The following is a 27,325-nucleotide window of genomic DNA, read 5'->3' as shown; positions in this document are numbered from 1 at the left end:
CCTCTGCCTCCGCCTCCGCAGCGACGCGCCGAGGGCGCTCCCAGGGACGCGGGCAGGTGGCGGCTGTCCCGACGGCGTTCTCTGTCCCCAGGCTCAGGATCTCCTGCCCACCGGGAGAGCCTTGTCCGAGGAGCCGAGGGGTAGCGCACGGGAGTTTGTATTTCTCTCCCCGGACACTGCGCCAGCGGCCATTCCTCCGCAGTTCTTAAGGGAGAAAACTCGGCAAAGAAGGAGTAGGAAGAAAGGTAGTAGAGAAAGGGGAGAAAGTTGATTGGCTTGCAGAGAGGTGAAGCTTTCCTGTGGCTTCCACTGCATTTTGCGCTGGAGACCTTCAGCCCACGCGAAGCTGGAGGATGGAGCCAGAGCCCCCACCCGAGCTCACATCAATGCCGCTTGGGGAGAATGGGAGCGTCCACCTGGAGCCCGACACAGCCCTGCTGTCCCCGGGGAGAGGCACGGCCATATTCATCATCCGCTGTGTGATCCCTTCGCTTTACCTGCTCATCATCACTGTTGGCTTGCTGGGCAACATCACCCTCATGAAGATCTTCATTTCCAACAGTGCCATGAGAAGTGTGCCCAACATCTTCATCTCCAGTCTTGCTGCTGGTGACCTGCTCCTGCTAGTGACCTGTGTGCCTGTGGATGCCTCCCGGTATTTCTCTGAAGAGTGGCTCTTTGGGGAAGTGGGCTGCAAGCTCATCCCTGTCATCCAGCTCACCTCTGTCGGTGTCTCAGTCTTCACTCTCACTGCCCTCAGTGCTGACAGGTAGGAAAGCTGGGCTGCCACTCCAGCTCTCTGCAACTTGGGCTGAGGCTGGATGAAAGATAAAGCACCTCTCTAGATAAGGTATTCCTGGTTTGCAATCCTCTCATTCTAACCTGGGAGGTGCCCATGCTTCTTCTTCCCTCACTGACCGATGACAAGTGGTACTAACTGAAGTTAAAGGGAATCTGGAAATGGCTGTGCCTGACCTCCAGTTTGCAGGGTGTCATTTGCAGGAAGTGAGTTTAGCCCTGTCTTCTGCACCTCTGGGATGGTCCTGTAACAGTCCAGATACTGAAATTTTATTCATTAGATTAAGGTTTTAGATGACAGATATGACCCTTGTCAAGTCACACTGTTGTGTCAACAAGCAGTGAGTGACTTAAAACAAGTTAGGCACAGATGTAATTTAAATCAATTTATTTCTTTCTGCTGAGAAGGTGTCCGCATGTGTGCGTATATGTGTGCATGTGCCTTAGGAGAAGAGCAGGTTACCAGAGGGGTGACTGCCAGTAGTTTAGCTCCTGGGAATTCAGGGACACCAAATTGCTGTTTTAATTGTCAGTCTTAAACTTTTGTTCAAACTATTCTTAACTTCTGAAATTTTAGAAAAGAAGAAGAAAAAAAGTACCCTCAAACAAACTAGAAAGTAACACTATTATCTCCAGTACTTGTCAAAATAGGAAGAAACAAAGATCTGGATCCTCAGTTTTTCCTCCCAATTGCTGTAAATGGGTACTTAAGGAATTTACAGCAACTGAGTGGCTGAAGGACTATGCCTCAGGGTCAGAAAGACAAAATCTTGCAGTGTAATTGCAAACTTAAATTATATGAAATTATCTCTATTTTTTTAATCTAAGCAAAATTTTTTGGCCAGGAATGAAAATGTTAATTCTTTCTCAATGGAAATTTTCTTTTGTTGGGTTTTGAACTGAACCACTGCATTATATTGGTGCATGATGTGAAGAGTTTAGAAATAGATCTTCACACTTAATGTTTCTTTAAAACTTTAAATCCTTTATTTTCTTTAATAGACTACAACTAATATATGTATTTATTTTTTTTTTAGCTAACTCAGTCAATTGTTTGATTTCACTTGAGGGTCGTCTTCAGTGAACATTAGTTTTCAGTTCTGTTTGAATCAGGACCTAACATATTTGTCTATAAAGACTGCAACTTGTGAAAATGGATTTTGGTTTTGAAGAAGGAGTTGCAAAACATACCTTAAAGTGAACATCAGTAACTCTCTGATTGCCTCAGTTAAATAGTATTTCAAAATCTGTCCTTACAGATCCAAGGAAACCCTGCAGTTGTCCTTCTGCTCTATTTCCTGTCCTTAATATCTTGTACTGTACATGTTATTTGAAAATGGAAGAAGTTAGTGGAGATCATCTCTCTAGAGAAATGTAATGTGAGGGAATGCTGGTGATTTAATGCTTAAGGATTCATTAATTTGCTTTTTATATAGCTTCAGAGCATATTGTTTGATTTTCCAGACAATTTTATATCTTTCTTTTTATGTCAGTAAAGAGTCAAGAATCTATAATACTGACTCTGTTTATGCTTAAATACATCTAGAATTGCACATACTAAAAAACAGTTACAGTTTGTGTGCTGAGACCAAATAAGCTCATAATAAATACATTTCTCCAGCATTTTGGACTCCACAGTATATGCCAATGTCAGAAATGGTTATACTAGGAATTTGCAATATTTCTTTAACCTTTGTAGTTATATTTTAGGTTTCTGGCAACAAAAAAATTATTTTCCAGTCAGAAGATCTTCCACTGACTTTAGAGACCAGTCTCTTAGGGCCCGTGAGACTGCTGAGTGAAGCTGGCTGAACTTTCAGTGGTGTCTGTGTTGGAGTCAAATCTATGGTCTTTGTACAACACTTGTGTTTAACTGGAGCGGAGGCACTGGTGTGGAGGGGTTTCTGTGACACTAATCTGTAGCCAGATTATAATGTGTGCTGAAACTATATCACTTGTGAATGGTTATGCTGGCACATCAGAAGTGTTGGCAGCATCCTGCACCGAAGAAGTGCTGAGGAGGTGAGACCTGGCTGGGGGCAGTGTTTTCTTCAGATAAGTGAATCTAGGGTAGGGTGTTAGCAGTTTGTAAGCAGTGATGTCACCAAGAGGGCTCCATTATAATCCAATGCCTATTTGGTCCCTTTTTTCACAGATACTGTTCAAAGTACATTTTAAAATAGGATAATTAAAGTCCTTCCTGTTTTTTGCTCCTTGTAACCATGACACTGTATAGAATGCCAGACACTGATTACACTAAAGAACAGATTTAGGAATACTTACGATTGTTTGGAGCATGCCTGTGTAAATTAGGATATGGGAGGTTGTCTTGGTTTGCGTAGTCTAATAAACACTGTTTATGTGGAAATTCTGCATGAAAATTTCCAGGAGAAGCTACAGAAGCTACAAACTCTGAATGACTGCTGCTAATAAACTGAAGGAAGAAAAAGTAGTACTGTTGGTACTACTAAAAGTACTACTACTTCATAAAAGTATAATAGTGTACTACTTTAAAAGTACACTACTTTGTAAAACTAGTAGTGTATAATTGCACATATATATATTTTCTAAAGTTTCTTTATTTCATACAGTTTTTTTTTGTCACAGAATTCCTTCTCAGCATCAGTAATGCTTCAGTGTGACAAACATGCACCTTTTATTCAAAAGCTTCATTATCTGGTATTATTTGAGTTTTAATTTGGGAACTTTAGTGTGTGTGCACAAATGTAATTTTTAACAATACTTTCCAGACTTCCCTTCCGTGCAGGTGGAATTTAGCAGCATACCTGTCCGAAGTTGCCCATCCCCATCACAGGAATAGTAGCTGGTTCTTCCCACCCTGAGCTCCTGGAGGTCTGGGTGCCAGATGTGGGGGGCAGTGCCCTCTGCAGCCCCACACGTGTTGGGGCAGAGAGGGGTGGGAGGTCAGTGGTGAAGGTGGGATGGTGGCAGCAGAGATGATGCAGTGGTGGTGCAGGGTTTCAGTGTCAGAGCAGGATGCCATCTCCCTCTCTGATATGGGATGGAGAAGGCAGCACAGGGGCTGTGCTGCTGAGCCAGCTGTCCCTTCTCACTGCCATGCAGGAGATGTGTAGGGACAGCAACCCTGCCCCTCATGGCCACTGAGTTTTCTCTATTGTGGAGAAACCAGACCACCTGCACAAACCTTAATATTTCTCTTGCTTATAAAACCAAAGGAAAAAGAGTGGGTGGGTAACACAAAGAGGAAACTTACTTAATAGAGTGGATGACAAATGAGGAAAAGGACTGAAAGAAAAAAATGTACCAAAAAAGGGAGGGGAACTATGAGGACTGTAGGACAGGACACTCCCAAGAGCAGTCAGCACACCCTGAAAGTGCCCAGAACTGGTGTGTGATGGTGGGGGATGCATTTCGTAAAGATGTGGTGGGACAAGAATTGAAAACTTGGGCCTTGCTGAGCTTGTTTCTCCAGAGTCCCTGGACTGAAGTTTTGGCAAGGGCTAATGGATGTTGATGAGAAAGTCGCAGGACATGGTGTGGTCTTCGATAAGAAGAATAAGAATAAAGAAGTTAGAAGTGTTTGCCAGAGGGACTGCATCGTGGCACATATGAAGAAAATGTTTGCCAACATCTCCTCACTGCAAAAAGGGCAGAAGTCAGGGATGCACCTGACTTGAAACATCCAATGAACTTGTTCACTGCTGCGCAAAGTATTTTCCCAATTTATGTCCATAATGGCCCATATATTTAGCTCTGGAAGTAAACTGGGTCCATAGGACCCCTCATCTTTTTCTCAGGGTGAGAGGGATCTTGCTGGTCTGTGCTTGGGAAGGAAACTAGGGGAACATAAAAACATAAGTGAGGAGGTATGGAAAGGTGTTTCCAGGATGCTTTTCAGAGTTAGGTGCCTGGGTGGCATTTTAACCTTGGTGTGGACAGCTCAGGGGGCAGTAAATTCAGATTGAGTGCTACAATGTGCACCTCTGGCATTACTGCCTTATTGTGTGATACCCACAAAATGCCAAGGCATCTGGAGTGAATAGCCTTTGGAGGAATAAACAGCAGCCCCTTCAAACAGCTTTAGATTTGTCCCACATAGTCTTTCCTTTTCTCTTTAGCTGTCATTTATGCCTCATTTTTAAGTGATCTGTAAAAATAGGATTAAATTTAATTCTGTTTCTTTTCCTACACTGAATTTTGTTTCTAATGAAAGATTTAAATGTGTTAGCTCTAATGCAGTTCTGCTGCACTCTAATGGAGACAGCAAAGCTGAACTCACCCTACTACAATTGGAATAGCTTTGCTATTTCCTTTCTTCCTTAGTAATATGACATAAAGACACTTTTGAGACAAATACTTGATTAACAGGTAAGTTTGAAAATTTAAATTCATACTTAAATAACTAAATATATTGCCTGAGATGCTTAAAATGTATTGTATGGATTTTCATAGCTAAATTATTTGTTCCTTCTATGGTTTTTCTTTATTTGTTTATATTTGGAAGACTGCAATCTGTATTTAAAAAAATAAAAAATGTTTTTTGCAGGTTTGTGCTGACTTTTGATGACATCTTATAGCAAAATATGTTTTGGCTCAGTTTGCTGGTCTATTTATACTCTTTTTTTTTGGGAACTTTGGAAATGTTCTGAAGTGTGGAAAGCTGCCCTAGTAAGTCATTTGGGTTTTCATTAGTAACATCACCTTAATGAAAACTTCTTACTTTTGTCAGAATTTATTTTTAGTTTCTTCTTCTATTATGGCAGATGCTGATTCAGGCTGAAACACAGTGATTGAAAAAATACAAAATCCTAATTTCTTATTACATGTAGGTGAAGCAGGACAGTGGACATGATTTCCTCTTGAGGTCTAATAGCTGATAGTCAGAGACTAATGAGTCCTTATGAGGAAAGTAGTATTAAATGACATCTTGAAAATTACTTATAATTAATCAAAGAATAAAGAAAAAATAATCAAAGGTAAAATGGAAGATTATCTGTGTAGGTGAAAAACAATGCCTTAGATAGAAAAACAAAAATATATGAACCAAGTAGAACTATGAGATTCTACAAGTATATATTTTAGAAACGCTAACAGTTGAGGTAAGTGTACTGAATGAATGAATCACTGAAGTACATGAAAATAAATGATAGTACAGATGTTTCACTGTAGGCTGTAGTAGTATGGTCATAATTATGCAATAAGAGGCAATGCTAAAGAAATTTGAGAGGTTTGGCAAGCTTTGTCTGTCACATTTTTTCAACTTGCCTTTTAGTTTGTATATGCAATCTTTACTCACAAAATAAAGCTTGCCAGAAAACCTTTGTCAAATTAAACGATAAAGTCTATCCTTACTGTCCCCACCTGATAATTATAATTTTCCAACTATTTATATCCATCTCATGCAGATAGAACTAATATGATGTAAAATATTCCAGAAAAAAAGAGAGATGGCAGAACCATCCCCTCCCCAACAATGCAGAAATTATTTTATATCTGGAGTAGATTAAGGAGTTAACTATTCTAGAGTGATATTGTCCAAGCCAGGCAATTCAAATCAGCTGTTGATGAAGTTCCTCTTGTGACTGTCTCTGCACAGCTGAAAATTTCTCAGCAAATGACATTTTCCTGCCAAGTTAGGGAACTGTTTCTGAAACTTCATACAGACACATGCATCTGTTAAACTCCTGCCTTTGTGCGTGTCCTGTGTGTGCTCTCCAAGCCCTACAGAGACAGCTTAGATTGAGGATGGTGAAGTGAGAAATGGCTGCGGTGTTTATCCCGGGCAGTGATCAATGCAGTGCCTGCGCTGTGCTGGCTGTAACTATTGCAAATGCCGGTGTCGGATTGCCTTTTGTAGCCTGCAACACAAGCACGGAGGAACAGCTTCAAAACCATCCCTCCTGTTTCCAGCTTCTCTGAGCTTCTTTGAACTGTTCGATAAAAGCCTTTGTGACAGACAAAATAGCTGCTTAACAGCAGATCCAGCCCAATTCTTAGCAAGCATGTATATCACCATTCAGTTCTTTTATCTGTTCACCCCTCAGCATAATGTGGTTATCCACGATTCCCTTATCTATTACACTGCAATGGGTTAATAGGAATTGGAATAGTGGAATTCTCAAGTCTGCATTTAGCAGATCCTCAGAAATGATGTCAAAAATCAAGTATGCACTACCAATGCTTTGTCTAGGGAAAAGATTTCACATGATAAATTTGTTAAAGAATAAATAGTACATCTTTGGATATGTGTGCAGTGTGAAGGAACTCTTCAATATCTTCCTGAAAAGGGGTGATTTAAATGAATCTTCATTTTAAATTGTTTAATTATAGAAAAACTTGTGTATTTATGAGTTCTGCTGCAGAACCAGACTATATATTTCTGATGCTAAATTATGGGGTTTTATGTATATTAATGAAATAAGGTATATGCAGTCATGATCCCTGGGTCTAAACACGTTCCACTAGCAACTTCTAAATCCATACTGAGATTCAGTATAATTTGACAGTCTAATTACAAATAGCAAGCAAGTTCTTACAAGTTAATTGAATTTGTAGAAATAAGAGGAAACCTGCTTTGGTAGAGAAGCATATTTTGGAATTAAATTGACATAACTTTTCAGATATCAGAGAAAATAACCACAAGACAAACAGTCCACATAAGCTTTTCATAATTGCATCTGCTGCATGCAGATTTGTGTATTTCCAGCTTTGTATGAGCATATATCAAATAAAATTGTGGTGTGTATACAGACATGAGAGAAATGGGTTATTCTAATTTATTGTCATTATATCTCATATAATTTTGTTTTCTTTCTTCACATGATTATCCCATGTATTGTTTTATATTTTTTCCAACTGCTTTTCATAGTATTATTTTAAAAATAGTTTCATGCTTGTGTTTTGGCTCCAAGTTTGTTTGATTAAATGTATTTAAAGGATGAGCACTATATTAACTTTTCCCTCTATATATTTTTTTACCATAGTGTGTACTTGTTTTTTTTTTTTTTTAATCTACACTGATTTCAGGGCAGAACAAGATCAGAAGATGCAAATAAAACTGGACTAGAAATGTGTTTTAAAGTGAGAGAGCAGAACTTTTAGATTATAATACTGGAGCAAATAAATGGATTTGCTGATTTTTTAATTTAGAAATTAGAGATTTAGTCTTTAGAATCTCAAATGGGAAAATCTAAGTCTGATCTAGATATATTAATAGAGGTTTGGTTACTTAGTTCTTCCTGGCTTGTAACATTTCTAAAAATCATCTGACCATGTAATGTTGTCCACAACAGTATGTTATCTACCATGACCTGGATTGTAACTGAATTCATCAATGAAGTGGGAGGAATTGTTTTGTAACAGAAAAAAATTTATAAAGGTAAACTGGCACTAAGCATATTTTACACTTGGGATTTCTTCTTTCAGACACTCCAGTTTCTGTAATTGATATTTTTATTGACCTTCTGATCCAGCAGTGATAATTTTATGAGATCTTTTTCATTCAAGTGGATTTTTTTTTTTTTTTTTTTTTGCTGGGCGACATGCAGTAAGCATGTAGTAAATATACAGACAAGCATGCAACTCTATCTCATCAGTCTAAAGGTTGGGGTATCAATGGGATTTGGATCAAACTCATTTGGAGGAATGGATTTCTCTTTTTTCAAAGTCCTTTGACCCTTCATGATTTAGACTATAAACCTTGAAAGATTTAAACAAGATTAATTGTGGTTTTCTAAGTTTTTTTTAAAGGAGAAGAGAGAACTAGGGGACAAAGCCAAACAGTACCTAAGCTTGTCCAGGCTGCACATTGCAAGGCCTAATATCTAGCATAGGTACTGACTTCCCCTCATCCTATCCACCCCTCATGAGCAGAACCCAAAATACAGAATTCCAAATTAACATTGGAATGAGATAAATAGTCCAGAAAGCTGATAGAAGCCACGAGAATACACATGCTAAATTTTCTTATACTTCCCCTGGGAAATAGTATATCCAGTTATTTGTGTGATTCAGTGGGCTAAGAATAAAGTTCTCTCCTCACAGGTGAAATTTAAATTTTGATCCGCTGTCTAGCAGGCCTGGGCAATGGCTCCCAGATACCCTGGCTGCATGAATGATCCCATTTTGTTCCTGGAGAGGCATGTGCCAGAGCTGCTTTTCCCACGGTTTTGTGAAGGCTGGTGACTTGGTGTGCCCCAGCCATTATTCAAACATTACTTTGAAATCAGGCTCCTCAACTTAGCTGTGCTTAGTTTCAGGATTGTAAATTAAATTTAGTGGCAATCCAGGGAGCTCCTGGCACACAACACAGGGGAAATACAACTGCTTGCTTATTTTAAAAACCAAGAAAGAATGGGCACAGTGGATTGGGATGGACCAAACATTGTGTGAGGCTTCTGGATAAAGATTTGAGGCACCTGAAAGTGAGGGTTCTTTTCTGTGTACATACATATGTCTGTGTCTAACTATCTATCTATCTATCTATCTATCTATCTATCTATCTATCTATCTATCTATCTATCTATCTATCTATCTATCTATCTATCTACCTACACAAATCTCTATTCAACAGTACCAGAACATGGGACTGAGGACTGGCAGTCAGACACTTGTCAAACTGGTTTTGGAGAGGTCCGCGATGTGGTTTTGACCTGGGTCAATCAGTATTCTCTAATTATTCTAGGCATGATTCAGGATTAAACACAAGCCAGAGGCCATTGCCAACTGCCTAATTTATTTGGATGTGGTGGTCTTCTACTGGGCTATTAAAGAGATTAATTAAATAGTCATGGATGTCCAGCCAATGCCACTTAGCCTCCAGGCCTAAAAATAGACTATGACACTGTTCAGTTTGCTCATATAGGTATAACATCTTTATTAGATTTCCTCTCCCTCTCCTCTCCCTCTCCTCTCCCTCTCCTCTCCCTCTCCTCTCCCTCTCCTCTCCCTCTCCTCTCCCTCTCCTCCTTTTCACAGTAGAAAATTAGAGAAACTGCAACTCTGCTGGAATCCCAATGAAGACCTATTAGTCTGTCTTAAGATACGTAAAAACATGTTCAGCAGTGACTTGAAATTGTCAAACTTAAATATAAATTTACTGGAAATACTGATGTATATAAACTTTTCTCAATAATAGCTGGTGAAACAATTTACTAATATTGCTTTCAGGAGCAGAATTGAGCAAATTACTTATGGTACTTTTAACTAGTGCGGATATAAATGTGTGGCTTTAGAGAAGTAGAACTAAAAGTCCAGACTGCAGACAATGAGCTGGCATTGCAAGATTTGCATGAGCTTGTAAGCAGCATAGTTAGCTAATGTGAGGCGAATAGCAAGGAGCAGAAGGAGAAAAAAAAGAAAAAAACGAAAAGGAAAGAGAAATTTTCTCCTCTGAAACACTGGGTGGACAGGACAGGTAATACATTTCATGCAGAAAAAACCCCTCCACCATCCTGGGAAACTTCTGGTTTGATTCTTTTCAGGGTGGAGAAATCATCAACAAGAGTTGAAGCGTTATTGATAGTTTTTGGCTCAGCAGAGTGTATTTTTACAGAGTGGAAAACTTTTTCCACTTAGGAAAATCTCAAGATTTTCCCCCTGAGAAACACAGAACACATGTCATTGACATTGACTTTAAGTGTGTTTACACATGGTCTTCTAGTCTGCATTTCAAATACTGTTTATTATATTCACTATCAGACCTCAGAGATGCTCATTCCTGAGTGAATGCAATTCTCTGCTCTCAAGAGATAAGCAAAAAAAATATTGATATTACCTGAAAAAAAAAGATAAATGTACTTTACATTGCAGGAACTTATAAGAATAAAATAGAACAATGCAAATCTCAAATCAAATGATAAAATGATCCCACAATGTTTTCAACTAGATAAATTTTTCTCCTCTTGATGATTCAACTGGATTTGGGCCAATTGAACTGCCCATACAAGGAAAAGGGCTTTGGTCCCATCAAAAATTTCATTTTACTGTAGTTGAGTGGACTGCAACTGCACATGATATGAGTATTTTTTACAAATATTTGCTATACAACCAGGTTTCCTTTTCAGATATATTTATAAGCTTTTATGCTGTTAAAATTTTTGTGTTTGAAAGCACCGTGCAGGGACACAATAAAAGACTAACATATTAATGGTTTTGATAAATTACTCTAGTTGGCAGGAAATGCAGTGGCACAGCAACATCAGTTTAAAAAGCTTATTTATAATGAGGCAAATAATGCCAACCCCTCCAGCTCCAGGATTAAAATGAAAATTAAAGCAAAGTAATGTGAAACTTCCCTTCCTGAATTGTATCTCTGCTTAGCTTTGACACTTCATTATTATATTTGTTTTCATTGTGATGTCATCTAGGAAATTAGGTGATAAATTAGCCTCCTATTTGTGGTAGGTACTATATAAACAGCAACAAAAAGAAAGTCCTTGACCTGAAGGGCTTTTAAAAAAGGACAAGAGACCACACATAATCAAAAGGGCAAGGAGATATTAAGGCTAATCTAGTTACAATGGTAGGCTATTTTCCAGTGGCTGCATAAGTATTGACTAGTTGTTTTGGGGTTTTCTTTTTACTTTTTTTTTAAGGTCATCACAACAAAGTACTCTAGAAAAAGAGTTAGGAAAGCAAAGGAAGGACAGCATAGGTATAGTAAAGGAGCACCTTCTTTTGAAATCAAGTGTGTGAGAGGGAAACAGCATTGTCGATGTAGCAGAAGCAGGAGTAGAACTTTCCATTCTAATTTGGAACTGAGAAATACCTTTAGAAAGTCTTTGAAAACAAGGGTCAGGAGAAGTACATAAAATAGATTGGCGTTTAGAAGGTAGCAAAATGTTAAACCTCTGGAGAAAGTGGATATTATTTTCATTAATTTATTTTGAGATTGTGTGGAAGGGAGAAAATTGCTTTAAAATGGAAAAAAACGCTATACAGAAAAAACAATCGGCTGAAGGAGAGTGGGCAAGTTTGTGCTTGTGTCTGTAGGCAGAAACCACACCTCCAAAGGTAAGGAGGGTTTTCCAAGTTGGGGTCCCTTTGTCAGCAGTGATAATGATAGAGGATATAGGAAGAGGAAATTTACCTGAAGGCTTTTAATTAAAACCAAATGCATATTTATAATTATTTTCTGAACTTCATGGCAACCTATAATTTTCTCTTTTTTCATCAGTAAAGTAAAAAAAAAAAAAGAATAATTTACTTACTAATTTGACTAATTTGCACCATTAGGGTAATTTACTGACTTTTTTTAATTGATGGAAAATATGGTCTTTGTAATTTTTAAATGTATGGTGGTATGTTTTAGCCTTACATTGGTTTTATACAAAGGAAGAGATTGAGTTTTCACTTTGGGAACTTTTCTCATTACACTCAGTTTACATTTCATTTTATCTGTAATCTGTTTCTTTTCACTCTATAGCTGTTTAAAGATATAAACAAGATGACAGGTTTTGTAAAACACAGGGTATTTTTCTTCCCATTGCCACTGGGTACTGCGAAGGGCTGAATCCTAGCAAGAACGCCACCTTGCAGTCAATAAAGTAGCAAGTAAAATAAAAGAAGGAGTGTTTTTTGTGCTAAACTCAGCTGTTTTATGAAAAAGGGCACTCTGCTCCAAAGCCTTTCCACTTGGAGTAAGTTATGGCTCAGGGAAAAGCTGAAACAGCAATATATGCAAAAGTACAAATATATGTCACATCTTCTTCTAAAGTAAAGACTTCTGAGAAAATCTTCCATTTAAAGATTAACTAGGCCAATTTTCTGCTAAAACAGTTATTTGTGATATGGTCATTTATTTGGGTCATAGGACTGTAGTCAAAATATTTTGAAGAAATGAAATGGAGAAGGAGAGGAAAAAAATCTGTACTACAAAACATTATTTTTATCCAATGTCCTCCCCCTACCCCAAAATCCCCAAACCAACTCTTCCCTAAGAATGCAAACTTTTTAAAAAATGAGCAGATGTAAGGACTTGACATCACCTCAAAAATAGAGGGTCTGTCTTTACATAATGAAATAAAGGCAGACAGCAATAGGAAGCAATTATTGAATAATAAGGTCACAGTTTGTGCTGGGGAGTATTCATGCTTTGTGCAGAAACTTCTATCCTTCCTGTGGCAGTATAAAGGCTTTCTTTACACCTTGGTATCCAGGGAGTTTTGCATTGCATGTTAGCAGAAATGGTAAATATAAATTAACAGAGACAGTTTACTGAGTTTAGTTTTCTACTCCATGATAAGGGGAAAATACAGTAAATTCTCTCTCTGAATTTAGAGATGATATGAACATTAATAGCCATTATTTTTAATTATTTAATGATGAAACAATTTATCACAATCTGAGAAAGCGGACCCCAGGGCACATTTTGACTCACATATTCTCTGAAGGAAAGATTTCCTTGGGTACCATAACAGTGCTCCAGATATTTTCATGGCATAGCCAGTTGCAAACATCTCCTTAAGGTGTTGAGGGGCTATGAACTACCTGTCAGGACCTGCAAATTAGTCCTACGGGGTATTTGAGATCACAGCTCAATTTATCAGCAATTCCCTTCAGCAATCATGTTATTATTGGGTATAAACTAATCCCTGGTAAATATTTGGACACTTGCTCATACCCATACATATTTATACATCTATACGCGTGTATCTATCTACATGCATGGATATGGAATTTCATCACAAAGCAGAGGCATCTAATTTACTGTTCTCCTTAATCTAAGCTCATTGTGTAGCAACAGAGAAAAAACACAAGCATCCTAGAGGGTGATTTAATATACCTAAAATCTGAATCACTTTTTGAAAGCACTTCTCCACTGAATAGAAATACCCAAAGAAGAACAAAGTTATGTATCTGAATTATGAATCTCTTCTGACTCTCCTTATTCTATTAAACTTTTCTTTGAATATTAAAGAACAATTATTTTTTCCATTTCTCAAAACTTTTACTTTCAGAAAAAATCACAGCTATCCCAATTCAAATTGAAAGTAGAAACAAAAAGATTAACGAATTTTAAAAAACCCCATGACCTTCCATATTGCTACAGCTTAGACAAAATGAAATGTTTTGTTTAAGGTTTAGTTTTCAATAAAAACATTAAAGCATAACTTACATTTAAAAAAAAAAATAAATTAAATATCTAAGTGGAACTTTAAGGTATCCTTGAAATATTTTTATCAAATTATATTTATCTTTATAACATGTACATTTTCTTGTGGAAAGCTTCAGTTTGTCTCACCTCCTGCCATGATTTTTTAAATAAAAGAATTCCTGATCAAAGTCTACTTCTTTGTCTAGAGTGATATTTTCATTCTCTGCAATTCTTCCTGTTTCCATTGCAGGGGCTATGAAATTATCAGTTCCACGAAGGCTTATATGCAATCGTAGGAGACAGTTTTCCAAAACGCAGTGTAGAGCAGCAGCTTCCAGCTATTGATGAGGAAGTGTTTATTTTGTGTAAGAGTTTAATACTTTCTGCACAGGCTGTTGGGAGTCATATATACCTGACTTTATGAAGATTCCTCTAAGTGGGGCTGGGAGCATCCTAGAGTGGGAAAGTTGTGGTGGCAGCGAAAGAGAGCCCTGGGCTTCAGGAGCTGAGGAAAGAAGGAAGGAAACACTATGTGCGCAAATACGCTGGTACACATGGAATATGGAGGTAGCATGCATATTTGGAGATTTGCTGGGGGAATTTGGAGAAGCAAAGGGCAGAGCCATGGCTGATTCTTCACTTTCACCACTGGCACAGAATGGGGACCTCCAGCCACAGGTTGTATCCAGGGCTCCTTCTGCTCCTCTGATAAGTGTATAGGAAAAAAGGTAGAGGTTTAAAGAATGCAAGTTGAAGAAAGATTACAAGCCCCTTGAAATTTCAAATAAGGAAAAACATGACATTCTTTTAATCAAAGATATGAAATAAGCTTGTGCATTGCATGTTGAATTTGAATATATTTTAATTTGCATCTGCATTTTGATCAATTTCAGGTACAAAGCAATTGTAAATCCCATGGACATCCAGACCTCCAGTGCAGTGCTATGGACTTGTCTTAAAGCCACTGCCATCTGGGTAATCTCCATGCTCCTAGCAGTTCCTGAAGCAGTGTTCTCTGAATTGGCTCACATCAATGACACAGATAATGCCACTTTCACAGCGTGCATACCATACCCCATGACAGATGACATGCACCCAAAGATCCATTCTGTGCTGCTTTTCCTTGTGTATTTCCTTATCCCTCTTGTAATTATCAGTATCTACTACTATCATATTGCAAAGAGTTTAATAAAAAGTGCTCACAACATCCCTGGGGAACACAGCGAACATTCCAAAAGACAGGTAAGCAATTTGCTTTGTACATCCTGGTAAAATGTTTGCATGCTGTATACACTTATAAATGAAAGTCAAGGAATCATAATACCCAACTTGTTGGATTTTGCACAGGATTAAATCAGTTTCCACATGAAATAAACCAAGGATTATCTCAAAATTTTCTTTGCTTTCACAATTACTCAATATTAAGCCCAGTATGTACATAATTATGAACAAGGAAATTATAAATTCACTGCCAAGAATACACATTCCTAACAGCAAATGAGATTGGTATATATGTTTGCATGTGCTGTTACTGAAACCATTATTTGTATTCCTACTAAGGAATGATGTTTTTGTAGTTAATGATGGTGGCTTCACCTGCCTCAGTGGGCAATCATTTTAGGAAAGAAATCTTACATGAATGTTTTGAGGATTGTCCCTTCTTATTTGTGCTTAGAAATGAGAAAACTGACATAGGAAAGGAAAACTTTACTTAGGCAATCTAAGATTCTTCTCAGATGAAGGAGTGCTGGAAATGTGAACATAGAACATTAACTTTTTTTTTTTTTTGCTTTCTCGGATACAATACTGAATGTGCACTTTTCTAATATTCTTTCTGTTAGAGATGCTATAAAACTCTTGGTATAGATTCTGCATATCTTTGAGACAAAGCATTTTAAAATGCTGAACAAAGCCAGTCTTCCCCATAAGGCACAGGAAGCAATAAGATAGTAACATTAGCAGGAACACACATATGTACAAACAACTGTTTTTGCAGTGGAAGTGCCTCAACTACTTTGCAAAAGTGCCTCAACTACTTTGCAAAAGCATTAGTATCAATAGAGAAAAATACTGATACCCATTTAAACAGTTCTGAATGGTTTTCTCTACCAGTAATTTAGAAAACTGCTTTCATACTCACAGAAGTCTCTTTGCATGTACTCATTCTTTTAGAAAGACTACATTCCTTTACGTCTTTTTGAGCAACATTTCATTTCTACTCTAGTCTGTTTCTTGTCAAAAGTGCATACATATTAGTACTGTGAAATATAGAGAGCCCTTTGGCTGAACTCTCTGGATGGAAACAATATTTAATTTATACCACATTTCTGAATTCACATGTATTTTCAAAGTAAGAACACATTTTTTCATTCTACTTAGTTTTTTTTTCCACTTTGTTAATCTAAAAGGCTCAGAAGAATAGAAAATTCTGGTGTACTTACATATGTCCCAGCAGGAGGAAATAAATTCAGACTACTGTTATCAGCTCATGTTTCTTTAGACCAGGTGTAATATTCACACTACACTTCTGCACCTTTTAGTCTATTCTTGCAATCTGTCAGACTGCAAATGCTACCAAATTTGAATGTTAGAGTTTTCCCATCTTTTTTGTTTTCCCCACATTTTTTTTTGTTTAGATAGACCCAAGAAAACTATTTAAATATTAATTTCACAGATTCTGAAAAACTGTTAGAATAAATTCACTTGATTGTTTTATTTTTTTTCCCAGAAAATTGAGCAGAGTAGAAAACTTTCCTTCCTCTGCAAAACTTTCATGCCTGATATACATAATAAATCTTTTAGGAGGAATATGGGGAAACTTTCTGCCTCTCATTGGTGCCTTCTACCTGGCCAGTTTATCTCCCTCTCTCAGTTTGGAACCACTCTGTAGGCTGATATACTGCCATCTTTTCAGCCACTTTCAGCATCTACAATGTAATCTGTTACGCCTTAGCACTGCAATTAAGGTACATTTTGTGATGTTATTGCAAATAATGGAACCTTTCACCTTACCCTAGATATAAAGATGCTTCAGATAGTGTAATGCAATTTTGGTGGTTTCCCTATGAGAGAGTTGCAAACTGAGACCCTCAGTGAAAAACAAAGGGATATAAGTACCACTGTATAGCTAACACCCTAGTAATGTCTATCTCATGATATCTCTAGATGTTTAAGCCAACAGTTTCTACATAGCTTTCTAACTAAAATTTAAATTTTGAGCCAAGCACTGAGATCTTGTCAGAAAAGGTTACGTTTCATCACATCCTTTGATGCATGCTTACAGCTTAAAGCCAGTGTTTCCCTGGGTCATGAATCACTCTTGCTATGCGTATCATATAGAAAGAGCAACCTTCTGTAACCACAAACAGCCAAGAAAATTCACTGAAAGTAAACTGAAAGAGGAAACGGAAAGTTAATGAGATAGCAAAAGTAATTCAGACCCTGAAGGAATAATTTTTGCTGGCCTTACTCATGACAATTGTTGAAGCTAATAGAGCAAAATGCTGCATATTTTAACTAAGTCTGTTATGCGGAGTAGTTCTATTTGTTGTTGTTCATTTGGGTTCTCTTCATCTTTTTAGATGGAAACTCGGAAGCGTCTGGCAAAAATTGTTTTAGTTTTTGTTGGCTTCTTTGCTATCTGCTGGTTTCCTAACCACGTGCTATACATGTACAGATCTTTTCATTACAATAAAATTGATCCATCGATGGGACATATGGTTGTTACCTTAGTGGCCCGAGTGCTAAGCTTCTGCAACTCTTGTGTCAACCCATTTGCACTGTATTTTCTCAGTGAGAGTTTTAGAAGACATTTCAACAACCAGCTTCGCTGCAGGAAGAAAGCTCAGAAAGAGAGATCTGCCAGCTACTTGTGCAACTCTTCTGCCATTCAAATGACTTCCTTGAAAAGCAATACCAGGAACACAGTAACTACCATGACACAACTGAATGGGCACAACTTGAAACAAGAAATGTCACTATGATCTAATGAGTGTGATTTTTGACTGTGGAACAAATCTGAAACTTTTGCTTTGCAGCTTGTAACTCATTTTTGGCTCTCATTCTTAGTCCTCAGAAGAGAGGATCTGTTAAATTCTGGCCAATCTGAGGTTATTTCATGCTGTCTTGACTCTTTTATAGAAGTGAAGAGTATGTTTTACTGAGAAAACCAAACTGACTGGCATCATATTGTGCTTTAAAGGAGATGCTGATGGATGTTTAACATAAAGTAAAGCAGTGTATCTGATATAATATTGCTTTAAAAAGTATAGATTTTCTGATCTGAAAATATGTATTTTTAACTGAATGTTGATCCAGGCTTATGTTTTGCTTTAATAGATTTTGCATTATTTTAGCTCTGTGGTGTGCTAGCTTTGATGATTAAGACTGTTAGTCATTTTGGATTAGATTAAACTTTTATTTTTAATTTATTTTCTCTTTAATCAGCTCACGTCAGCACAGGTAGTCAAGTAGACACAATGACTGAAACTCATTGCTGCTACTTACACAAGGCTACTCATATAAAAGCTTGAAGAGCATGTCAGAGCTGAATCCCCTCTTATACAGTGGCATAGAATCTGACAAATAATCATTTCCAAGGCAGGTGAGAGGTTAGCTTTTGTGTCTGAGCTCCAGAGAGAAGGTGCTCGCAGTGTCTTTCTTACAAGGGGCAGTAACAGCAGGCAAAGGCACCTTGTGGAAGCAGTTTTTTATGGCCAGTTCATGAGCTAAATGTAATTTTAAGCATGTTTTCTTCACAATTGGGTGGTACTGCTCCAGCACAGATCTGTCTCTGTCAGGTCACTATATCCTGTACTTCTGCAGTGACTTCTCCAAGGTGAATACTAGAGAGTACACTAGAAATTTAGATTGGATTTTGGAATTAGTTGCTAGTCTTATAATTTCAAAACCTGAAGTGCTAATGCAGTGTATCAGTTCATTGTTCCTCAAGTCTATGATAATACACTTATTTAGTTGTGTTTGTAACTCTGTGAATCACCTGAAGTTCAACATTTCTTTCTCAATTCCTCTTTCTTCAAGAAGAGTTATATCCCCATCCCAATTTTTAAAGCAGTGAGAAGTTATATTGATGTAAACTCTAAGTGTTCTAGCTAATTATCTGGAAAAAAAATTGCTAGTTGTAATCACTCAAGACGGAAAGTAAGAGATTGAAGTTCTTAATGTTGACCAGCATGGTTCAGCTGGTGAGACCTATAGGAGGATGTAATGTAGTTAAAGTTGTGTGCAGAATTCCAATGAGAAAACTTAAGTTCAGTTTAGACTGGCTCCATATTGGCCTAACGTAGCTGGTTGTAGTTGCCCTGTGGCTTCAGTGGCTCCCTAGAAGGCTTTACACAAAGGAGCTGATTAACATGAACTTGTAAATCTATGTAGAATTGTTTAGAAAATTGTCATTTTGTCATAGTTTAGGAATGGAATGCCCCAATTTAGTGTTCCCACTGAAACACTCCAAACCATGTGCCGCTCTCTCACTCCACACTTCCCTCTCTCCTTCTCTCTGCAAACGGATGGAGGAGAAATTGGAGTCACAGAAGGTACATATCAAGGGTTAACATGATAACAATTTACTAGAAACAGCAATGAAAGCAACAAACAGTATCAATAACAATATTAATAACAGAATGTTGTTAAAATTAATAATAAGAAGTGAAGGATTCATGTGCAAGCACTCACCACAGGGAACTTGGCGCTACCTGGACCACTCCACCATCAGCCTGACTGGAAGGAACCCATCCCTCCCCTGCCCCCTGCTTTGGCATGAGGTGGTATGGAGTAACCTCGGGGTCCTGGTCATGTCCCTCCTGCCTGCTGCAGAAATAAACCATTTTCTGGCTGGAACCAGGACACATCCACAACTACCGAACTCCTCCTTTTTCTCCATTTTGCCTCTTCTCTTTCTTTATGCCTTAGTTTTGTGTGAGCCCACATGTTCTCATAACTACTTTTTAATTTTATATCAATAATTCTTCCTGGATGCTCTTCTGATCAGTCCTGAGTCCTTTTCTCTCACAAATATTTTACACCTGCAAAGCACTAAAGCTTAAAGTCTTCCTTTGTGAATTATTGATGCTTATCATTGTGATCAGGTTTTCTGTTTATTTCTGCTAGGGTTTTTGCAGTTCCCTGCTCCTCATTTTGTTTGACAATCTTTCTACACTGCATAACCTTTCACAGAACTTCTAAATCCATTGCGGTTTTTAGTTCCTAAATGAATTTTTCCAATGTAGACATTACCAGATGATACAGGTGCCCTACCGGAAAAATAACAATCTAATTTGTAGTAGATTTGATGCTTCTGTTTGATTCATGCTCTTCACTCAATGTCTTAAATTGCTGTGTGTGATATGGACAGCATGAGCCAGCTTTCTGGCAGAATGGAAAACTACAGTCTGTTCCTTTTTGTTGAGAGGGGAAGGTGTTCTGAAGTAGACTATAACAGCTTCTAGTCAGGAAATCAGCAGTTTTGCTTCAATATTTCCCAGACCTAATATTCAAAATCTGTTTCAAGTGAGTAAACTAAATTGTATATAGCTCCTTTCAATTCTTGTAGCATGGCATGGGGGAATTAGTTAATCTGTCTGGAGCTTTTCTAGGTGTGTTGCTAGCACAATGTGCACATTTTGGAAGTGTCTGCTGCTGTGCTTCCATACACATTGTATACAAGCTGTATGTATAAAGCTATTTTCAAACAACTCTGCTTACTAACAATTAAAATGATTGTAGAATGCATTTTATGAAGTATTCTCTTCTAACTGTAGTCAAAGAAACAAAGGAAATCTGTAAATGGGATCATGTCAGCTCTTTGTACACTACATGAGGTCTATGCCAAAATAGTTGTTAAAATGCCATCTGTTCTTTTTCTGTTATGAAAATTTTCTTATTTCAGAAACATCAGCTCTTTTCTGTCTTCCTCTCCTGAGTTTTAAGATGGTTTCTTTCAAAAATATTTCTGCAATGTTTGAGAAAACTACCACCCCTACTTAGTCTTTGAAAAACGAGAGAATAGATGTAATTAGTTTCCTCAGTGTAAGACATTCCTTTTTGTGTAGACTAGAGGTGGTACAAGATAAGTCTGATAGTATCTTCTCACTCCATCCTGTCAATACTAGAAATATATCACACACTCCTGAATCCTGAAATGTCAGTATGGTTGAATTCTCAACTGACCTCATTTAGCAATTATTAGTGATGTAATAATAATCTTCAACAAAGCCATTTCACTTAAAACACAGGACAAATCTTTACAACACACCTGCCCCATAGATATTTTTCTTAACTCAGTCAAGATCGATTCACAGAAACTATGGCCCAGGAATTAGCAGGACTGATCAAGAGGTCTAAAATCATGCTCAAAGGGGGAAAGGGATATGACCAGGCTCCTAGAGATCAGCCTAGGGGTAGCAGGCTTGTGATGAGGGCAAAACCATTGCCCTCACACAGCATGGGCAGCAAGCACAAAGAGCTGGAAGCCCCTGTACGACAGGAAAGTTACATATTTGCTATCATGGAAACATGGTGGGATGACTCTCATGACTGGAGTGCTGCAATGGACACCTCTAAGCCCTCTAGAAGACAGAGGCAAAGCAGGAGAGGTGGTGGGGTGGAACTGCATGGGCCTGTGGGCAAAGATCAGGGGGAAGGTCAGCAGGGTGGACCTCATGGTAGTGGGAGTCTGTTTTATTCCACCCAACCAGGATGAACAGACAGAGGCATTCTACAAGCATCTGGCTGAAGTCTCATGGTTGCTGACCCTTGTATTCATGGGTGACTTCAACTTGCCAGATGTCTTCTGGAAACACAACACTGCAAAGAGGAAACAACATAGGAAGTTCCTGGAGTGTGTGGAAGACAACTTCCTAACACAACTGGTGAATGAGCCTACCAGAGAAGGTGTCCTGGTAGACCTGCTGTTTGTGAACACAGAGGACTGGTGGGTGATTTGGTAGTCAATGCTTATCTTGGCATAGTGGCCAGGAAATGTTAGAGTTTCAGTATTGGGTGAAATAAAGAGGGGTACCAACCAGAACTTCCACCTTGGACTTCCAACGAGCAGACTTTGGCCTGTTTAGGACACTGATTCACAGAGTCCCTTAGTAGTCCCTTAGTAGGTAGTCAGTTCTGAAGTGAAAAGGAGTTTAGAAAGGCTGGACGTGCTTTAGAAAGGAATTGTTAAGTACTCAGGACCAGGCTGCCCCCAACTGTAGAAAGAGAAGTGATAAGCGAAAATTACCAGCCTGATTAAACAGAGAACTTAGTTTGGAATTTAGGAAATAAAGCGAATCTATCATCTCTGGAGAGAGGGTCAAGTAACTTGCAAGGACTACAAAATATTGTAAGGTTATGTAGGGAGAAGATTAGAAAAGCCAAACTAGAATTTGGATATATTTTTATAATATGTGAAAGTCTGGAGTTATACTCAGAACTAAGGGTAGATGATCTGAAGACAGTGCAATATAATCAATATGATCTAAAACCACTGAAATTCTAAAATTACAAAGTACTCTTACTTTTTCTTACTTTATCCCACTGTCTGCAACTAAATGTTGCTGAGCCCCCATCAGTTTTGTCTGTCTGAGAGCAGATATACTTAACCTCTGTAAAAGCACACATTTCAGAAAAGCGCAGCACAGTTTTAGGTGGGCTCTGAATGTAGCAGCTTCTCCAATCTGATTCTGCAGCTGTGGAGAATGGAGCTGTCAGCAGCAGAGGAGGTGTCTATCTATAAAAGAGAATGCCAGTAATGGCAAATATTATAGCTTTCACTGTGCACCAGCCTATGTTAAATGCTCCTCTTATGTCTACACACTTTGTTTTCTTTTCCTCTGATGGCAAAAGCTGATGTGTTCGACACATTTCATTATTACCACTTTCACACAGATACTTTGAATAAAACACATGGACTAGATTTCCACACAATGAAGGAATGGTAGTATTCTAAACCACCTTTGTGCCCCCAAGAGTGATATGGGCATCATTATAACCTCTTCAGCCAAGTAATAGCCCTACCAGAGGTGATGTGTTACTGAATCTGCTGGTAGCCAATGCAAGTGAGCTAGCTGGGGATATCACGATTGGAGGCAGTCTGGGCCACAGTGGTGGAGTTTGCTGTCTTTAGGGATATGTGTGAAGTAAGGTGTAAGGTTAGACCCCTGAACTTTAGGAAAGCAGAATTTCAGCTTTTCAAGGAGATAGTGAGATCTCTGGGATAGTGCCCTCAAGGACAATGGGCTGGGTGGAATAGAGCTGGTGTATTTTTAAGGATGTCTTCTACAGAGTGTAATAGTTAGCAATCCCCAGGAGTAAGAAATAGGATAAGGAAGGTATGGGATCAGCATGGCTGAGTTGGGAACTGCTTGTCAAGCTACAGGGAAAGGAGCATATACATGGATAGTATAAACTATGGATAGTATAAACAGATAGTAACAACAGATAACCTGTGAAGAGTATAAGGGACACAAAATAATAGGAAGAGTTCTTGTTTCCTAAGATGTTTGAAAAGTTATGGCAGTTAGGTAAAATCCCAGGAGTAAAAGGGAAAAAGACAGCAAGAAAGATGGAGAGAGACTATTTACAAGATCATATAGTGACAGGACAAAGAAGAATGGGATCAAACTGAAAGAAATGGGAGAGGCACCAGAAAAGGTTTCCCAGAGAGGCTGTGGATGCCCTATCCCTGGAACTGTTCAAGACCAAGTTGGATGGAGCTCTGAGCAACCTGAAAAGTGTCCCTGTCCATGGTAGGATGATTGGAACTAGATGATCTTTAAGGTCCCTTCCATGATTTTATTATACATGCTTGCTCTAGCAGTCTGCTTCAGCTGCAGACCACAGAACAGACAAAGAAGAAAAGGCTAAAAATCAGTGGTGTGTCTCTTTTAACTTTTGAGTGAGACATTATCTATGTCATTACTTCTAGGACCACAAACTCTTCCATAGGAGGACTTCTCTTTATGGACTGCATGGGGAAGGAAATAAACATAGTAAGGATCACTGTAAATGCAGTATTTCCTTATTTTGGAGATCTTTGCTTTGCAACTTAAAAATAACCTTTTACTATGGTTTTCTTGAATGCTCTATGTGCTGTTTACAAAGAAGAACAGTTTTGTGGGTTTAGCCTTTATTTAAAAAAAGTGTCTGCATCACCCTGGCAGTTCGTATCACAAGAAGTCAGGCTGCATTTTCCAGTGTACTGACCAGTACCAACAACAGGCTCAAAAACGCATTTCAATTAAACATCAAAGCTTCAAATCAGCTTACACCTGGAAAGGATTTCGCAGCAGCTGACCAGAAAACCAGCTAATCAAGATGTATTTCTGAATAATATTATTAAAACCTGAGCAGATGCAAACTCCCAGTTTGACTCTTTTGCCCACAAGTGCAATAGAGAACAGAGACTACGTGCAGAGAGGAGGAAATGATCCTTTTACACAGCATGCACGGGAAGAGCAGCATGCTGATGATCACACCCTGTGAGACTCCCAAATGGGCAAGCACATGCTAGGAATTTAAGCAACTTCTGAACAACTCTTCAAAGATGTAAAGATGTTTTACGGTTATTTTATAATGACAGTAGCAGCCTGAATTGGGCAAAAGAACCTGGAGCACATTGCTAAGGAGCTTTTGGTAGTACAGTATGTAATCAAGCACTGAATTGAAGACATTAAGATGATGGAACAAGGTCCAGAGAAGGGCAGCAGAGTTGGTGAAGGGCCTAGAGCACAAATCTTACGAGAAGTGGCTGAGGGAGCTGGGGATGTTTAGTCTGGAGCAAAGGACAAGGAACTCCTCAAGGAGGACCTTACCACTCACCAAAGGTATCTGAAAGGAGGTTGTAGCCCGGTGAGTGTTGGTCTCTTCTCCCTGGTAACATGTGACAGGATGAGAAGAAATGGCCTCAAGTTGTGCCAGGGAGGGTTTACATTGGATATTAGGGAAAAAATCACAGTAGGGATTGGAAAGCATTAAAAAAACCCAGACTTCACAGGGAAGTGGTGGAGCCACCATACCTGGAAGTGTTCGGAAAACATGCGGCTGCAGCACTTTGGGACATGGTTTAGTGGTGAACATGGTGGTGCTCCTGGGTTGATGTTTGGACTTGATTACTTTAGAGGTCTTTTCCAACCTTAACAATTCTATGGGCTGCAGAACAATTATTATTTACATGGTGGGTTGTAGAGTCTTTCCTTCTCTTTAGGAACACCTACCAGCTTTCTGTGGCAGTTGCTTGGATTGTAGATTCAAGTGTGATCTGAGAAGTTATGTGGTGATGTACAGTATCAGCATTCAGAGACATTCAGCTGCCAAGAAGCAGAGCTGTTGGCAATTCCCATGACACATTAGATCTGCAATCAGACATGTAACTGGAGAAAATAGATACAATAAATATGTTTTTTAAGCTTCTTGTATGTAAGAGAATGAGAGGAAGTCAGAGGAGCTTTCCATCCCAAAAAATAGGGAAAGTTTTTTAGGGGTCATAACACAACTGCCATTTAGTTAACCTACCAAACCTTGTCATCATGTTGATCATCCAGAAAATGGTTCTTAAAATATAGATTATTATCTTACAGACACCATTTTGAAAACGCAAAATGATTTTTGGAGAAAATAGCTTGAGCTTAACAAACTAACCTAAGTCCACATCAAATTACCTTGTAGGAAATGCTAATCAGGTAGGTAAATAATTCCTTGTAGGAAATGCTAATCAGGTAGGTAAATAATTATACTTGCTAACATATCCATTAAACATTAAAAAATTAGGAATGGCAGCATTTTGTGCCTCAAAATTTGACCAAAAATTGTTAGAGCATGAGTCAAGAAGGGGCATTTGTTCAGGCCTTGTTTCTTTACTGTTTTTGACTCTTTTGATCCTCCTTTGTCTAGTAACTTATGTTGTGCCTTATGCAGAACATGAAGATGCTTTCAGCTCTAAGTTCTAATCATGTAATTAATTAGAAATCTCAGATAAAATCCCTTAAAAGCATCAGGAATTCCCTCGAAGAAAAAGGTGGAGGTGAGAAAATAGATTGGATCTCAGTGTTATTTTATTGCTGTTGGGAAATTGAATAAATTTTATTTTAATGGATTCACATATAGCTTAAAGGTATTTGTTAAAACCTCATTTTAAGTGTGGGATAACTAGAAATCATGAGTTTAGAAACATTATTTTGGGCTCACATTGGTGTGAGTACGAAATAGGAAAGCTTATTTTGTATTTTCTAGGAAGGTCTTTTAGTTTTTTTTGTACAAAGGAATTAAAGTGATAGTGGTGTTTCTGAAAGATTGTCTTACAGTAGTTTCACGAATACAAGCCGCACGGACTATAAGCCGCACCCCCGGTGCCTCGACAATGTTGCTGTCTTTGTCAATAGATAAGCCGCACCCCGAATATTAGCCGCACTTTCGTTCGTAGCGAGAATCCGTGCACAGCTTTCACAAATTGGCCAATTAGTAACAGGATCGCGGCATAGTGGGATTTACTGGCTCGGGGCGGGGCCAGGAAGGCTCGGCCCGCTCATGGTTGCCGACGGGGCCGGCTGGGTGGTGCTGCAGCCGCCGCCGGGCTCACTGGCCCCCCCTCTCCCGTCAGCACCGCCTCGCTGCCGCGTTTGCTCGTCCTGCCGGCGGGCCAGCCGCCGCCACTGCGAGGCACGCCGGCCGCCCTGCTGCTGCGTTTACTCGCCCTGCCGGCGGGCCGGCTGCCGCCGCCGGGCTCGCCGGCCGCCCCCTCCCGTCTGCACCACTGCCGCGTTTGCTCGCCCTGGCCGGCACTGCAGGCCCCCGCACCGCTGGGCACCCCCACGCTGCTGGCCCCGATTCTGCTGGGCTTCCCCCGCTGCCAGGCAGCCCCACCCGCCGGGCTTCCTGCTTCTGCCATGCTCCCCTGCACTGCCAGCCCCAGTTCTCCCGGGCTCCCCCGCCATGCTGGCCCGGGCTCTGCCGCCCCCCCTGCCCCGCCCTGCTGGCTCAGACTCTGCCGCCCGCCCCCCACACTGCTGGCCCCGCCTCTGCCAGGCTTTCCCACCTCAGCCGGGGCCGGCCGGGCTCCAGCTTGGCTTGGGGCTGCCGCGGGCTCTCACTTCCGTGTTGGCAGCTTTTAGAATATTGTCCATGTATTAGCCGCCCTCGAATATTAGCCGCACTTCCGGGTTTCCACCAAACTTTTGGTCAAATTGGTGCGGCTTGTATTCATGAAATTACTGTACTTTCCTCTTTATCTTTCCAACATAAACTCTCAGGCTCTGAAATAAAATATCAATTTATGCATGTTTATTCTTAGCAGTGTAAAGACATTGTAAGTATATAAAAAATAGACATTCTTATATAACTTTATTTTAAAATTTTTCTCAAATATTTTCAAAGCAGCCATGTAATTCTAATTTATATTATTAGGAAATGCATATAAATATAGCAAAAACAATCAGGTAGTTC

The 27,325-nt window shown here is 39.1% G+C and overlaps 1 protein-coding gene across 1 annotated transcript; it reads left to right on the top strand.

Annotated features, from left to right (window-relative positions):
* Positions 1-33: 33 nt before the first annotated feature.
* On the top strand, positions 34-20,719 carry NMBR (neuromedin B receptor). Its single transcript, XM_033056735.1, has 3 exons — positions 34-769; positions 14,770-15,118; positions 17,458-20,719. The coding sequence occupies exons 1-3, from the start codon at positions 354-356 to the stop codon at positions 17,857-17,859; spliced, it is 1,167 nt and encodes a 388-aa protein (XP_032912626.1). The 5' UTR covers positions 34-353; the 3' UTR covers positions 17,860-20,719.
* The last annotated feature ends 6,606 nt before the right edge of the window (positions 20,720-27,325 follow it).

Source organism: Catharus ustulatus, chromosome 3, assembly GCF_009819885.2.
Source record: "Catharus ustulatus isolate bCatUst1 chromosome 3, bCatUst1.pri.v2, whole genome shotgun sequence".
Lineage (NCBI taxonomy): Eukaryota > Metazoa > Chordata > Aves > Passeriformes > Turdidae > Catharus > Catharus ustulatus.
The sequence above is the reverse complement of the archived record's forward strand: the minus strand, read 5'-3'. Positions and strand labels throughout refer to the sequence as shown.